Consider the following 16,917-nt stretch of genomic DNA (forward strand, 5'->3'; position numbering starts at 1 on the left):
TCCACTAGTCCTGGTTTCAAGTCTACTAGTCCTGGTTTCAAGTCTACTAGTCCTGGTTTCATCTCAACTAGTCCTGGTTTCAGTTCTACTAGTCCTGGTTTTAGCTGGTTTCATCTTAACATTGTAGCTAGTCCTAGTTTCATCTCAACTAGTCCTGGTTTCATCCTAACTAGTCCTAGTTTCAGTTCTACTAGTCCTGGTTTCATCTCAACTAGTCCTGGTTTCAGTTCCACTAGTGCTGGTTTCATCTCAACTAGTCCTGGTTTAATCTCTACTAGTCCTGGTTTCATCTCAACTAGTCCTAGTTTCAGTTCTACTAGTCCTGGTTTCAGCTCTAGTCCTGGTTTCATCTCAACTAGTCCTGGTTTCATCTCTACTAGTCCTGGTTTAATCTCAGTGGCTCTGTTATTCCTTGTTCAGATGTTTACTCAGTGGCGACCCCTTAAATGAGGACATGAGGACAGATTTGATCTGATTGAATGCAAAGTTATATGAATTAGCATCATAAGCTAAACTAAAACATCTAACTGTGATTGACATCTGGTTCCAGCTGGTATCTAGGCCTGTTTGTTCCACCCATTTACAACATTGCAGCGCCCAGTACGAGTACCAAGGGGCCCCTGGATGACATCACGGCGGTTCATCCAGTTCCTCCCTGTGGATGTAGCAGAGATTACAGTAAACTGGATTCTGTGAAGATGAGGCTCTCAAGAAAAACACCTCCAAACCTGAAGTCAGTGAAGACCGGTTGCTGCTGAATGTCTGCAGTTTCGATCTGGAATCGTGTTCAAACACAAACCTGAGTGATGACGAATCTTCATGAAACCAAATGTGATGTCACATTGAAATGTTAAGAAGACTGCAGAGATCTGGACGTCCAGCTCCAGTCTGCGTCAGCTCCAAAACTCTGGCGGAACTTATCACTTCCTGCCATAAAGCTAAATTAACAGGAAGCTTGTTTTAATACCCATATCCTGACAATCCAATTCTCATGACCAAATTATTGTCTGAAAGCAAAGTTATAAAAGCAAACAAGAGGACAAACACTGACAGATGTGGCGTTTTTATGTAAACAAACTTGCACACTCCCTTTGCTTTCAGCTTGCACGTTAGTGATTTGTTAGGTCTGCTGGCGTGAGTCTGAGCACCGATGAAGACGATGAGGAGGATGACGACAGCAGGTCTGACAGAAACCTTTTACCCTCACCTTCACATTTGAGTCCTTGTCTGACGAGACCCCACAGCATCTCGCCGCAGTCGTCACAGAAGGCCGGAGCTTTGTAGGAGTGGACATAGAGAGTGTGAGGCCGGATCTGGAAGTCCTCCTGCGTGGCAAGAGCTGAAAGAGAGGAACCGTCAGAAGATGAGAAACAGGACGACCTTCCCATCCTGAAGCTGAGGAAGAACAGAGAAAAATGACAGACTCTGGCACAGAGTCCAAGAAATCACGAAACAAGACTGAGGAGTCATATTTGACTCAGATCCCAGCTGTCACCGAAACTGCTTCTTATCAGCTGAAAAACAGCTATTTCTGATCTCTGGGTTTCACTCAGTATGTTTCACGTTTCCAGTTCTTTCAAAACTCAGCAAACACCCCAAAGCTCTTCCAAACTCCTCCAAACTCCCCAAAGCTCTTCCAAACTCCTCAAAGCTCTTCCAAACTCCCCAAAGCTCTTCCAAACTCCTCCAAAGCTCTTCCAAACTCCTCCAAACTCCCCAAAGCTCTTCCAAACTCCTCCAAACTCCCCAAAGCTCTTCCAAACTCCTCAAAGCTCTTCCAAACTCCCCAAAGCTCTTCCAAACTCCTCAAAGCTCTTCCAAACTCCTCCAAAGCTCTTCCAAACTCCTCCAAACTCCCCAAAGCTCTTCCAAACTCCCCAAAGCTCTTCCAAACTCCTCCAAACTCCCCAAAGCTCTTCCAAACTCCTCCAAACTCCCCAAAGCTCTTCCAAACTCCTCCAAACTCCCCAAAGCTCTTCCAAACTCCCCCAAACTCCTCCAAACTCCCCAAAGCTCTTCCAAACTCCTCCAAACTCCCCAAAGCTCTTCCAAACTCCCCAAACTCCCCAAAGCTCTTCCAAACTCCTCCAAACTCCCCAAAGCTCTTCCAAACTCCCCCAAACTCCTCCAAACTCCCCAAAGCTCTTCCAAACTCCTCCAAACTCCCCAAAGCTCTTCCAAACTCGCCCAAACTCCCCAAAGCTCTTCCAAACTCCCCCAAACTCCCCAAAGCTCTTCCAAACTCCCCCAAACTCCCCAAAGCTCTTCCAAACTCCCCAAAGCTCTTCCAAACTCCTCCAAACTCCCCAAAGCTCTTCCAAACTCCCCCAAACTCCCCAAAGCTCTTCCAAACTCCTCCAAACACCCCAAAGCTCTTCCAAACTCCCCAAAGCTCTTCCAAACTCCCCAAAGCTCTTCCAAGCTCCCCCAAACTCCCCAAAGCTCTTCCAAACTCCCCCAAACTCCCCAAAGCTCTTCCAAACTCCTCAAAGCTCTTCCAAACTCCTCCAAACTCCCCAAAGCTCTTCCAAACTCCCCCAAACTCCCCAAAACTCCCCAAAGCTCTTCCAAACACCCCCAAACTCCCCAAAGCTCTTCCAAACTCCCCCAAACTCCCCCAAACTCCCCAAAGCTCTTCCAAACTCCCCCAAACTCCCCAAAGCTCTTCCAAACTCCCCCAAACTCCCCAAAGCTCTTCAAAACTCATCAAAGCTCTTCCAAACTCCTCCAAACTCCCCAAAGCTCTTCCAAACTCCCCCAAACTCCCCAAAGCTCTTCCAAACTCCCCCAAACTCCCCAAAGCTCTTCCAAACTCCTCAAAGCTCTTCCAAGCTCCCCCCAAACTCCCCAAAGCTCTTCCAAACTCCCCAAAGGTCCCCCAAACTCCCCAAAGCTCTTCCAAACCCCCCCAAACTCCCCAAAGCTCTTCCAAACTCCCCCAAACTCCCCAAAACTCCCCCAAACTCCCCAAAGCTCTTCCAAACTCCCCCAAACTCCCCAAAGCTCTTCCAAACTCCCCCAAACTCCCCAAAGCTCTTCAAAACTCCTCAAAGCTCTTCCAAACTCCTCCAAACTCCCCAAAGCTCTTCCAAACTCCCCCAAACTCCCCAAAACTCCCCCAAACTCCCCAAAGCTCTTCCAAACTCCCCCAAACTCCCCAAAGCTCTTCCAAACTCCTCAAAGCTCTTCCAAGCTCCCTCCAAACTCCCCAAAGCTCTTCCAAACTCCCCAAAGGTCCCCCAAACTCCCCAAAGCTCTTCCAAACTCCCCAAAGCTCTTCCAAACTCCCCCAAACTCCCCAAAGCTCTTCCAAACTCCCCAAAGCTCTTACAAACTCCCCAAAGCTCTTCCAAACTCCCCAAAGCTCTTCCAAACTCCCCCAAACTCCCCAAAGCTCTTCCAAACTCCCCCAAACTCCCCAAAGGTCCCCCAAACTCCCCCAAAGGTCCCCCAAACTCCCCAAAGCTCTTCCAAACTCCCCAAAGCTCTTCCAAACTCCCCAAAGCTCTTCCAAACTCCCCCAAACTCCCCAAAGCTCTTCCAAACTCCCCAAAGCTCTTCCAAACTCCCCCAAACTCCCCAAAGGTCCCCCAAACTCCCCAAAGCCCTTCCAAACTCCTCCAAACTCCCCAAAGCTCTTCCAAACTCCTCCAAACTCCCCAACGCTCTTCCAAACTCCCCAAAGCTCTTCCAAACTCCCCAAAGCTCTTCCAAACTCCCCAAAGCTCTTCCAAACTCCCCCAAACTCCCCAAAGCTCTTCCAAACTCCTCCAAACTCCCCAAAGCTCTTCCAAACTCCCCAAAGCCCTTCCAAACTCCTCCAAACTCCCCAAAGCTCTTCCAAACTCCTCCAAACTCCCCAAAGCTCTTCCAAACTCCCCCAAACTCCGCAAAGCTCTTCCAAACTCCCCAAAGCTCTTCCAAACTCCCCAAAGCCCTTCCAAACTCCTCCAAACTCCCCAAAGCTCTTCCAAACTCCTCCAAACTCCCCAAAGCTCTTCCAAACTCCCCCAAACTCCCCAAAGCTCTTCCAAACTCCTCCGAACTCCCCAAAGCTCTTCCAAACTCCCCAAAGCTCTTCCAAACTCCCCAAAGCCCTTCCAAACTCCCCCAAACTCCCCAAAGCTTCTCAAAAACTCCCCCAAACTCCCCAAACGCCCCAAAGCTCTTCCAAACTCCCCCAAACCCCCCGAAGGAGTGAAGGTAGAGGGAGAGTAGCTCTGGATGAAGGAGTGAAGGTAGAGGGAGAGTAGCTCTGGATGAAGGAGTGAAGGTAGAGGGAGAGTAGCTCTGGATGAAGGAGTGAAGGTAGAGGGAGAGTAGCTCTGGATGAAGGAGTGAAGGTAGAGGGAGAGTAGCTCTGGATGAAGGAGTGAAGGTAGAGGGAGAGTAGTTCTGGATGAAGGAGTGAAGGTAGAGGGAGAGTAGCTCTGGATGAAGGAGTGAAGGTAGAGGGAGAGTAGCTCTGGATGAAGGAGTGAAGGTAGAGGGAGAGTAGTTCTGGATGAAGGAGTGAAGGTAGAGGGAGAGTAGCTCTGGATGAAGGAGTGAAGGTAGAGGGAGAGTAGCTCTGGATGAAGGAGTGAAGGTAGAGGGAGAGTAGCTCTGGAGATTAGCAGTGGAGTGACTCTCTTGGGTTGGTTGAAGACCAGACGTGCTGCTGCATTCTGGGTAATCTGCAGAGGTTTCACTGAGCAGCGGGAAGGCCGACCAACAAGGAGTTACAGTAGTCGATACTGGGAGCTGGGTGTGCTGCTGGTGGAGGACTGGATGCCGAGCTGAGAGCCCCAAACGGAAAAGCTCCCGGCTGTGTAAACCCTCGTCCCCTCATGTATCATGCAGTCAGAGCAACGCCTCATTTGTGTTGTTTGTGTGTTCAGCAGACAACCTGAAAACTAAGAGTTTTACTTGATTTCTGCTGGTGAAGCACCGGGGGACCCCAAGGTCAGGGCTGGGCCATAGAGAGAGACGTTGTTTTTGTGTCAGAGTGATCATTTTACGCAGTTACAATCTGTGGAGTGGTAGCATTAAACTGCTAACGGGCTAGTGTTTGCAGTAGCAGCTGGTCGCCATGGTGACAGTTTTCGGCGGCGAACCACAACCACATCTTTATAAACGTGCTCCCGCGGCTGCTTGCTGTCGTATGTTTTAATATAAAGGTTTTTTATGGGATGAGAGCAGAAGTGTAGTTAGGTCTCTGTGCTGCATGGACGTGTCTGATGCTTCTGTGAGTGACGCCGGCCTCGGATCAGTACAGGTGGATTTAAAGCTCAGGTGGAACATAAGGAAATAGAAGGCAGGAGTAAAGGAAGGTAACCAGACGGAGCCGGTTCACGTCTAACCCGGTCCGGTAGCGGTGAATGCTGTGCAGAGGATCCTCCAGCATCAGCAGAAGCCGCGTGAGCCGCTGCGGTGATAAACACCAGCTGAGCTCCGCAGGCCCCTGTAGCAGCAGCATGACGGGGAGGAAGTGGTCGCGGTTTACGCCCCGTGGTTTCATCCTCTGTGTAGCTTACAGCTGCAGCTCTGCATGTGAACGCTCAGCTCAACAAGCTGCACAACTCTGCCGTTTAAAGACCGGAAGCTACAACACACTGAACAGAGGGGAAGTCTGTTCTGTTTCCATGTCTCCTGCCATTCAGACGTTCAGTTTGGCTCAAATGTTCAAGTTCACTTCCTCAATCTCATAAGTTTGTGTATTTACCGCCCAGCCTGTTGCTGTGACACAGGAAGTGACAATCCTGATACACAACAGTGTGACTGCGAGTGAGAGGAAACGGCATCTGGCCTGAGGGAAGATCAACAACAGGAATCAGGAGCACAATAACGCCAGCGAGGGGAATCCAGCTGCTGAGCTGCTCCAGCCTGAGACCTGCACATAAAACTAAACACCTGCATTAACCGCACCAGCCGGCAACATGGCAGAGACAACTGTCGCATTCACCTCCATGTGGCGCTATAATAACGTAATAATATAATACGTTTTATGACTTGTCCCATGGGTAAGCCCCGCCCCCTCAAACACAGATGAGCCAATGGCTGTTGGGCATTAGTTCCACAGGGACCAGAACTGGGACTTCTGCAGTTTTCAGCAGAAAAACCTGAAGATCCTGAACTCTGATCTGTTTATGGAGTTTATTTAAATCTATGTGTCTGGAGTACTTGTACTACTGATTCCAGGTACCAGAGGTAATTGTACTACTGATTCCAGGTACCAGAGGTACTTGTACTACTGATTCCAGGTACCAGAGGTACTTGTACTACTGATTCCAGGTACCAGAGGTACTTGTATTACTGATTCCAGGTACCACAGATACTTGTACTACTGATTCCAGGTACCACAGATACTTGTACTACTGATTCCAGTTACCACAGATACTTGTACTACTGATTCCAGGTACCAGAGGTACTTGTACTACTGATTCCAGGTATCAGAGGTACTTGTACTACTGATTCCAGGTATCAGAGGTACTTGTACTACTGATTCCAGGTATCAGAGGTACTTTTACTACTGATTCCAGGTACCACAGATACTTGTACTACTGATTCCAGGTACCACAGATACTTGTACTACTGATTCCGGGTACCAGAGGTACTTGTATTACTGATTCCAGGTACCAGAGGTACTTGTACTACTGATTCCGGGTACCAGAGGTACTTGTACTACTGATTCCAGGTATCAGAGGTACTTGTACTACTGATTCCAGGTACCAGAGGTACTTGTACTACTGATTCCGGGTACCAGAGGTACTTGTACTACTGATTCCAGGTACCAGAGGTACTTGTATTACTGCCATCTTACCGTCCAGATCAACAAGCAGAAACACAGACTTTGTTAGTGTCCTGAGTTTCAGATTTTTAGATCTGAAGTTATGTGTTTTCAAATTAAACTTACTAAAGAAAATCACTTTAATCTTCCCTGGATGTCATCATCTGTCACCATGACGACGGTAAGATGAAGCGTCTGTGAACCCTCACTTCCAGTTAAACCAGATCTATTTTAAGATTTCTACATGTGAACGTTCCTCCATGAAGGATGGCCCTTTAGTCTGAAACACCTCGGGACAAAGTTTTCACCGTCGTAAAACTCGGACGAGCTGATCTGACTTCCTGCCAATTTGAAAAAAAAAAACAACCCTCAAGGTAAATCGAACTAGCCTGAGACGGTTCATCTGATTTTAACCAAACCTGGATTATTTTATCAACAAAAAGGTTCAACAATTCTGAGTGAGGAACCTGCTTCAAAGTCAGAAGCCCGTTAAATTAGTGGGTGTGGTTTAATATCTAATTCACAAAATCTAGCAAAAACTGGAATGTGCTTTCCTTAATCAACTGAAGATAACTCCTCCAGGTTCACAAACGCCTGTCAATCAAACTTCAGAACCTTTATAAACCTGCTCGTAAGGCCGCGACAAACACGTAGCAGGGTGTCCGGTCCAGGTGAGAGCCAAGTGGAGTTAACAGTGACGGGAAAACTCTGCTTCAATTAAAAGATTGTGATTCATGAACTGTTTCACGGTCTCAGGTCGGTGAAGTGAAGACGTTCAAGGTTCTGTGGTCAATTTAACTTTGCAGAGACTGGAGTCTTTAGCTCCGTCTGACCTGAGGAGCTGGTTCAGTCTGTTTGGACTCCGGAGACAGGACATGTGACCACACACGGGACACTTGCTCCTTTTCCATTGTTTCATTGTGGTCTCTGTTACCATGTCGTTCTTTAGCTCTCATTTAAAGGAGACCTATTATGGCATTTAATGTATATTTTAAACAGGCCTTGAATGTCTTAAAAACAATCAAAAGTTAGTTTTTTCTACAGAAATTAGAAATTCAGCCTGTGGGCCATGTCTCTAGTTTTACCGTTTCTAACCTCCTTCTCTATGAGTGATTCTGAGGGGGCGGGGCTATGATAATGAGGCTCTGTGCTGATTGGCTGCCTGAATGACGTGTAGCAGGGGAGGGAACAAAACCTCTACGGGCTGAAGAGCAGCGGCTCCATAAACTATTAAAGCGTGTCCCATGCAAGGAGCGTCAGCAACAAAATCAATTCCATTGCTTTATTATTTTTGTATTGGACTGTCCTAACTGGCCGCGAGTTTAACGGTTTCAGTGTGGACAGAGAGTTTAACGGTTTCAGTGTGGACAGAGAGTTTAACGGTTTCAGTGTGGACAGAGAGAGTTTAACAGTTTCAGTGTGGACAGAGAGAGTTTAACAGTTTCAGTGTGGACAGAGAGAGTTTAACGGTTTCAGTGTGGACAGAGAGAGTTTAACGGTTTCAGTGTGGACAGAGAGAGTTTAACAGTTTCAGTGTGGACAGAGAGAGTTTAACAGTTTCAGTGTGGACAGAGAGAGTTGAACAGTTTCAGTGTGGACAGAGAGAGTTTAACAGTTTCAGTGTGGACAGAGAGAGTTTAACGGTTTCAGTGTGGACAGAGAGAGTTTAACGGTTTCAGTGTGGACAGAGAGAGTTTAACGGTTTCAGTGTGGACAGAGAGAGTTTAACGGTTTCAGTGTGGACAGAGAGAGTTTAACGGTTTCAGTGTGGACAGAGAGAGTTTAACGGTTTCAGTGTGGACAGAGAGAGTTTAACGGTTTCAGTGTGGACAGAGAGAGTTTAACGGTTTCAGTGTGGACAGAGAGCGTCCGATGTCACGCAGCTAGACGCGATAGTCGGACGCTCGCATGCAGTTATGACACGCTGTAAACAGATCTTAAAGCCTGATTTACGGTTCTGCGTTAAATCGACGCGTACCCAACGCCGTAGGCTCTGCGTTGGTGAAACGCAGAACCATAAATCAGCCTTTAGTTCCCTGAAGAGGGAACGGGTCACCTCGTCTTCACACTAATTCACACAGGAAGATTTAATTGAATTCTAAACAGGTACACCACAGTTATTTACTCTGATTCCTCATCATTTCATTTCTTATGTTACAAGACAAATGAATCATGTTAACTATAAAGAAATCACAACACTGAATGTTCACAAATGGCAACTTTATTGTTAAAAAAAAAAAACCATGTATGCACTATTGCTGGCTCAAGGAAGGACTGTGTGTCTTCTGAAGGTGTCGTTGAAGCTTCAGGTGCTTGGAAGATCTGAAACCATAAACAGAAAAAAAATGTATTACTAATAGAGCTCCGGTGTTCCCTAACGGGTAACACCAGAGCTAAGCTAAATACTTAGCCCATGCAAAGATCATACTTGTAGACAAATATAAATAACATAAATTAACGCCACTTACCGCTGACTCGTGTGCAGTTGCCGGGTCCGTACTGTTGGAACTGATCCTTTTATGAGGGTAAGTGTCGATGCAAAACCTAATTTTTACTGTCCCTCGTTGTTGAAGTCTGCTGATTCACCGCTTCCAAACAATGGTGGACGCTCCGGCCGGTGGAGTTAGTTGTGGGCGTGGTTTCATGCAGCGAGGCCGACTGAGGTGTGGTTTGCATTTTGGTTACGTAACGAAAATGCGCAAATCTGAACGGCTCGTAGAAGTCACATGACACTGGAAGGATCCTCCGGGCGGGCTGACCAGACCCTGCAGAATTTGGTTGCTTTCCTCGTTTTCTGAGTTGGCAGGCTGAGGGGAGACCACTTTATATATGTTAAAGCAAGATAAAAACGTGTTTTATATAATAGGTCCACTTTAACACAAAGCACGTGGAGCTGTGAGGGTCGTCCTCCTGAGTGTATGTGGGCTCGAGTGGATGAGGACGGCAAATGAGCTGTCTGCAGCCCGTCATCACACGGAGATGTCTTCAGCCTTCTCTCACCAGCTGAATCCAAAGCAACTGGGCCTGGGGGTCTCTGTGTCACGGAGGAACAGGAAGGATGGAGGCGGCGCCGGCGCTGGCCTCCTGAAAACAAACATCTCAAGCTCAGTTCTTACCAGAAAGCACCACCTCCACCAGGTCGCCCTCGTTGATCTCCTCTGCCAAGGTCAGGCGCTGCAGGATGTTGTCCGAGCTCAAGTCGTGACGGAAGAGCAAGATCTTGTCGTACATCCCAAAAAAGCCACATTCGGGGAACTGAGGGGAGAGAAGATCCAGCGTTACTGCAGAACTGAGGGAGGCTCACCTGGGTGGACTCTACCCACACGGACCAGTCCTCCATCGGGCTCCTGGTCGCTTCAGACTGGACCTTAAACATTTTCTTTAATCCCCTTGAGAGTACCTAGAGTTAACTAAGTGAAGATGAAGATGAAGGTGACCGCAAGACTTTAATTAATCAACAAGTTACAAACAACAAGAAGCTGAAATTTGCGTCAACAAGCGTGCAGCGAGGGGACGCGCCATGTTCTTCATGTTCTCATTCCCAAACTCAGAGCAACTTCTGTAACGTGACAAACACGTGACGTGAAGAAACTGGTTCTGAGAATCCTCAGGAGCTCCATCTGTGTGTGTACGGAAGAGTATTAGGGCCAGGCAGGAGAAAAATGAATATTATAATATTCTAGAAGAGGAAGATTTTTTTTCATTATGCACTTTGAGAAAAAAGTTGAAATATCGAGATTAACGTTGAAGTACAATTTCAAGAAAAAAGTCGAAATGTTGAGAAAAATTGTATTCATGAAATTTCGACTTTATTCTTGAAATTGTATTTCAACATTAATCTCAACATTTCAAATTTTTTCTCGACATTTCGACTTTTTTCTCGAAGTGCACAATAAAAAAAAATCTTTCCCTCTCAAATAATTTTTCCCTGCATGGCCCTGATACTCTTCCGTAGTGTTTGTGTGTGTGTGTGTTAGCCATTATATAACGACAATGATGAAACCAAAAATAAAACGTGGATAATCTAAAGTATCCCCATCAAACACATGAACCAGTTTCAGCCAGATGTCCCCACAGTTGTCTCTAGAAGACTCTGGTCTCCAGAGGACTTCATGGTCCACTCAGGGACTGATGGGTGTCCAGGTCCAGACCAGCATCCCTCCACCAACCTCCTCTCTTTATATATACATGTGTCTGATTTGGGGTAAATGTACACCTCTGAAGATGGCTGGACAGCAACAGTTGTAAACAGTTGTAAACACAAGTCACCAGCTCAGAACCATGATCCAGACATCCTTCGGAGACTTGACAGAGTCGGCTCATATGTTTTGTTTCTGTAACAGTCATAAAGAAGTCACTGTGAATCCGAGACCGTTTATCCCGCTTATACATTTTTCACCTTGTCATTGATCCACTGATCACTTTGTTCCCTTTTCGTTCCCTGAAAATCCATTTGTGCATCTGAACCGTGTTTTTGGGCCAGACTGAACTCTGATCAACTATCGAGCTGGCGTGAAGTGTTCTAGCGCTCACGACGCCCCGAGGCTGAAACGGCTTTCTCTGCAGCAGAGCCGTGAGGTCAAAGGTCACATGGACGCCGTTCCTGACTGCCAAAGGGCATGAGACCGACCTGCAGACCGGTCCCTGAAGTCCAGTCACAGATCATCTATGGTATGATGGGGCAAGACCATTCAGGGATTAAAAAGCACATAAAAGAATTTACAAATGAATCCTGAAATGTTTGGACAGCGAGTGGAGGGAGGCTTAAATGGGGCAGACGTGCTCATTGTTTGGGTGTGCTGGTTAAAAGGTGTGCTGCACCATTCTGACCCATCTTCCATCTCCAGATGGAAGATGTGGTTATGTGGAGTTATGTGGGTTATCTGCGTTATTTGGGGTTATGTAGGGCAAGGCACATTGCTCGTATGCCTGAAAACCGACTCCCGAAACAAGTACTCTTTGGAGAGCTTGCTAAAGGAAAAAGATCTGTCGGTCGCCCACTCCTACGATGGAAAGATACGCTAAAGAGCACTCTTAAGCAATGTGACATCTCACCAGACACATGGCAACTCGAGGCTTTGGAGCGTTCCAGCTGGAACAACACCACAAATGCTGGCCTTAAAAAGTTGGACGATCTGAGGCAGCAAAACAACGCACTTAAACGTGCACGTCGTCATGCGCAAAGGGAGGCCACTGCTGACGGGACCCTAGGAGCATTCAAGTGTCGTCACTGTGACCGAAGATGTACAAGCCGCATTGGCATGTTAAGTCATGAGCGTGCCTGTAAGAAATGAGAGAAAAAAAAAAAAAAAAAAACATGGAACATGGACGTTTCGCAGGCAGCCATCGTCGACTCGACGGGCAGCTTTGTGTGGGTTATGTAGGGATATGTGGGGATATCTGGTTATATAGGGTTATCTGGAGTTATGTGGGTTATGTAGGGTTGTGTGGGGTTATCTGGTTTATGTAGGGTTATCTGAGTTATGTAGGGATATGTGGGGATATCTGGTTATATAGGGTTATCTGGGGTATACAGGGTAATGAGTGGTTATGTGGGTTATCTGCGTTATTCAGGGTTATGTAGGGCTATCTTGTTATATGGGGTTATCTGGGGTTATGTGATGTTATGTGAGTTATGTAGGGTTATCTGGGTTGTGTGGGCTAGGTGGAGTTATCTGGTTTATGTAGGGTTATCTAGGGTTGTGTAGGGTTATCTAGGGTTGTGTAGGGTTATCTGGGCTAGGTGGAGTTATCTGGGTTATGTAGCGTTATGTGGGGTTATCTGGGTTATGTAGGGTTATCTAGGGTTCAATTAAATTCAATTCAATTTTATTTATACAGCGTCTAATACAACAGATGTTGTCTTTAGACGCTTTCCAGAGATCCAGAACATAAACATAAACATAAACATAAACATAAACATAAACATAAACCCCTGAGGAATTATTATATAAACAATGGCAGGTAAAAACTCCCATAGTGGGAGAAAAGCCTTAAGCCAAACAGTGGCAAGGAAAAACTCCCCTTTAGGAGGGAAGAAACCTTGAGCAGGACCAGGATCATAAGGCAAGGCAAGGCCAGGCAAATTTATTTATATAGCACAATTCAACACAAGGTAATTCAAAGTGCTTTACATTGACATTAAAAGCGGCAAGACATAATAACAAATAGGTAAGAATAAGAAAAGAAGTAAAATAATAAAAAGCACAAGCTGTTAAAAAAAATAAAAATAAGGGCAGTAGAGTACAGCAGGTTTAATTTAAGAGTACACTTCAGTAAACAGTAATGTTTTTAACCCTGATTTAAAGGAGCTGACAGTTGGAGCAGACCTCAGGTCTACAGGAAGTTTGTTCCACCGGTGAGGAGCAGAATAACTGAACGCTGCCTCACCTTGCTTGGTTCTGGTTCTTGGGACACACAACAAACCAAATCCAGAAGACCTAAGGGGTCTGGGAGCTTCATAGGGAACTAACAGATCAACCATGTATTTTGGTCCAAGACCATTCAGTGCTTTGTAGACCAGCTGTAAGATTTTAAGTAAGATTTTAAACTCTATCCTGTCAGCTCCTTTAAATCAGGGTTAAAAACATTACTGTTTACTCAAGCGTACTCTTAAATTAAACTTACCTGCTGTACTGTCCAGTTTCCTGGTGTTTGTAAGGACTCTGGCGGCAGCGTTCTGGATCAGCTGCAGCTGCCTGATTGATTTCTTGTTAAGGCCTGTAAAGATGCCATTGCAATAATCCAACCTACTGAAAATGAATGCATAAATAAGTTTTTCCATTTCTTGTTTAGACAGAATACCCTTAATTCTAGCAATGTTTTTTAGGTGGTAATAGGCAGATTTGGTGATAAACTTTAGATGGTTGTTGAAGTTCAGGTCTGAGTCAATAATTACACCAAGATTTCTGGCTTGATTTGTAGCTGTCAATGACATGGAGCCAAGGAGGCCGAAGGCCAGACTGGGGGAGTCACTGGGGGAGGGTTGTGTAGGGTTATGTGGGTTATCAAGGGTTGTGTAGGGTTATCTGGGCTAGGTGGAGTTATGTGGGTTATGTAGCGTTATGTGGGGTTATCTGGGTTATGTAGGGTTATCTAGGGTTGTGTAGGGTTATCTAGGGTTGTGTAGGGTTATCTAGGGTTGTGTAGGGTTATCTACGGGTTGTGTAGGGTTATCTAGGGTTGTGTAGGGTTATGTGGGTTATGTAGGGTTGTGTAGGGTTATGTGGGGTTATCTGGGTTATGTAGGTTTATCTAGGGTTATGTAGCGTTATCTGGGTTATGTAGGGTTATCTAGGGTTATGTAGGGTTATCTGGGCTAGGTGGAGTTATCTAGGGTTGTGTAGCGTTATGTGGGGTTATCTGGGTTATGTAGGGTTATCTAGGGTTGTGTAGGGTTATGTGGGTTATGGTTCCATCTTAGGACCGTTGTTGTTCAGTGCATAAGTTAATGATCTTCCATCTGTGTGTGATGGAGTGGGCACCCTGATGTATGCGGACGATACGGTCCTGTATACCAGTGGGAAAGATCCCAAATAAGTGGCCGCTAAGTTGTCATTGGCAATGGAAAACGTTACAGAGTGGCTTCAGTCTTCTCATCTCACTCTTAATACTGATAAAACAGTGACCATGTATTTTTTAAACAAGCAGAGAAATATGGTTGTAGCAAGGCTAGTGCTACTGGGGTCACCCGACAGGACAGAGGACACAGGGTTTCGTGCAGGAAACGGTTTATTCACTCTTTCACCCAGACACACGTGCCAGCAACTTCAGCAGCTTCCTCCCAGCAGACCTCTTGCTGGAGTGCAGCTGCTCCTCATGAAGGCAGGCAGGGTGGAGATGCTGATTGGGCACAGGTGTGCCCAATTAGCTGAGTGGCTGCCTCCACCCTGCCACAATGGTTTTACCAAATATTTATGTCAATGGACAAATCATAAAAAATGTTAATGAGTTCAAATACCTGGGTGTGATATTAGATCCCACTCTCACATTCAAAAGCCCTATTAAAAAAATGAGTCACATATTGAAATATAACTTACTAAATTTTAGAAATATCAGGAACTCATTAGCAGTTGAAGCCTCTAAAACTTATTTCAATGCCATGATTTTATCTTATTATCATTATTGTATATCATGTTGGTCTCAGGCAAGTAAACCTGTCTTAAGACCCATCAGGTCACTTCACAAACAAGCCCTGAAAATCTTAGATAGAAAATCACGTCAGTATCATCACTGTGCTATACTTAATATAAAATGCTCAGCTTCGATAATTTAATGTTGTACTCAGATGTCCGTTTAGTGTATAAAATAATTCATAATACTGCTCCTCCCCCATTGAAAAACGTTAAACTCCGCTCTGAACTCACTGTCAGAGCCTCAAGGTCTGTCTCTAGTGGAGATTGTAACATCCCGAAGCAGCTCTGCCTTTGTACAATATCCTTTCTCCTTTAAAGCCATCAAATCATGGAACAATCTTTCAACCTACCTGAAACTTTGCACTTCAATGTTTTTTCTTTTGCAGTCAAAATGTGGATTTTAAGGAATCAGACATGTCAACATTCATTTTATATTTAAGCTGTTTTACAATTGTTTTACAACGTATTTTCTTATTTCCCTCTGTTATGTAATATGTTTTGTACATGAATGTGTGAGTGATGTGTGGGTGGATGTGTGTACGTACATGTGTATATATGATTGATTTGTTTTGTATTTGACGCTCTTACCTTTTATTATCCATAAACCTGCCCAGGGACTACAGATGGAAAGTAGCTAGTAAGCTAAATCCGGTACAAAGCATCTTTTCTCATCTCTGAGACTAATGTCCTTTTATACATTGTCCTTGACATAAATAAACTTAATAAATAAAAAAATAAAATGTAGGGTTATCTGAGGGTATGTAGGGTTATTCAATTCAATTCAATTCAATTTTATTTATATAGCGTCTAATACAACAAAAGTTGTCTCTAGACGCTTTCCAGAGACCCAGAACATAAACATAAACCCCTGAGCAATTGTTACATAAACAATGGCAGGTAAAAACTCCCCTAGTGGGAGAAAAACCTTATCTGGGTTATCTGGGTTATGTAGGGTTATCTGGGCTAGGTGGGGTTATCCGGTTTTTGTGGGGTTATCTGGGCTAGGTGGAGTTATGTGGGCTAGGTGGAGTTATCTGAGCTAGGTGGAGTTATGTGGGCTAGGTGGAGTTATCTGGGCTAGGTGGAGTTATCTGGGCTAGGTGGAGTTATCTGGGCTAGGTGGAGTTATCTGGGCTAGGTGGAGTTATGTGGGTTAGGTGGAGTTATCTGGGTTAGGTGGAGTTATCTGGGCTAGGTGGAGTTATCTGGGTTTTGTGGAGTTATCTGGGCTAGGTGGAGTTATCTGGGTTTTGTGGAGTTATCTGGGTTAGGTGGAGTTATCTGGGCTAGGTGGAGTTATCTGGGCTAGGTGGAGTTATCTGGGCTAGGTGGAGTTATCTGGGTTAGGTGGAGTTATCTGGGCTAGGTGGAGTTATCTGGGTTAGGGTGCAGCTTGTGCAGCCTGAAGGAGCTTCCTGCTTCACCTCAGCAGGATGTCGCCAGCGTGCGACAGCGATGGAGCAGGAAGCAGACGAGGCAGAAGCTGCAGGAGCTCATCAGCTCAGACGCGTCACACCGCTCTCACAGCGCTCAGAGAAAACAGAAGAGGACGGTCTGTCCAGGAGACGAGAGGCTGCTGTTATTCTCTCAGGAGGTGAGGACGAGCTCTCAGCGTCCTGTACAGCTTCCTCTCTAACACTGATGGACCCCCCCCCCCACACACACACACACACACACACACACACACACACACACACACACACACCACACACCACACACACACACACACACACACACACACACACACACACACACACACACACACACACACACACACACACACACACACACCTTCCAGTGCAACACAAACATGTATTGTCTACAGCTGCGTCACGTCTCCTTCACATTTTCTTTTCTTTTTTTTTTTACATCTGTTATACGTCAGCGTGTTTTGTATCTCCTAGGAACGAAGGAGCAGCAGGACCGGTTCAGTTCTGCTGGTGTTCCAGTCTGGACCAGACCGGTTCAGTTCTGCTGGTGTTCCAGTCTGGACCAGACCGGTTCAGTTTTGCT

General features: G+C 45.8%; 1 protein-coding gene across 3 annotated transcripts in view; it reads right to left on the reverse strand.

Moving 5' to 3' along the window:
• Nucleotides 1-16,917, reverse strand: part of LOC133464727 (serine/threonine-protein kinase D3-like) — an 85,148-nt gene that overhangs the window by 43,671 nt on the left and 24,560 nt on the right. For all 3 annotated transcript variants that reach the window (XM_061746875.1, XM_061746876.1, XM_061746874.1), the window contains exons 3-4: nt 9,886-10,024; nt 1,208-1,339 (exon numbers count right to left, since the gene is read on the reverse strand). In XM_061746875.1, coding sequence (XP_061602859.1) covers nt 1,208-1,339; nt 9,886-10,024 — 271 coding nt within the window. The remainder of the gene's footprint in view (nt 1-1,207; nt 1,340-9,885; nt 10,025-16,917) is intronic.

The sequence above is a fragment of the Cololabis saira genome, chromosome 18 (assembly GCF_033807715.1).
Source record: "Cololabis saira isolate AMF1-May2022 chromosome 18, fColSai1.1, whole genome shotgun sequence".
NCBI lineage: Eukaryota > Metazoa > Chordata > Actinopteri > Beloniformes > Belonidae > Cololabis > Cololabis saira.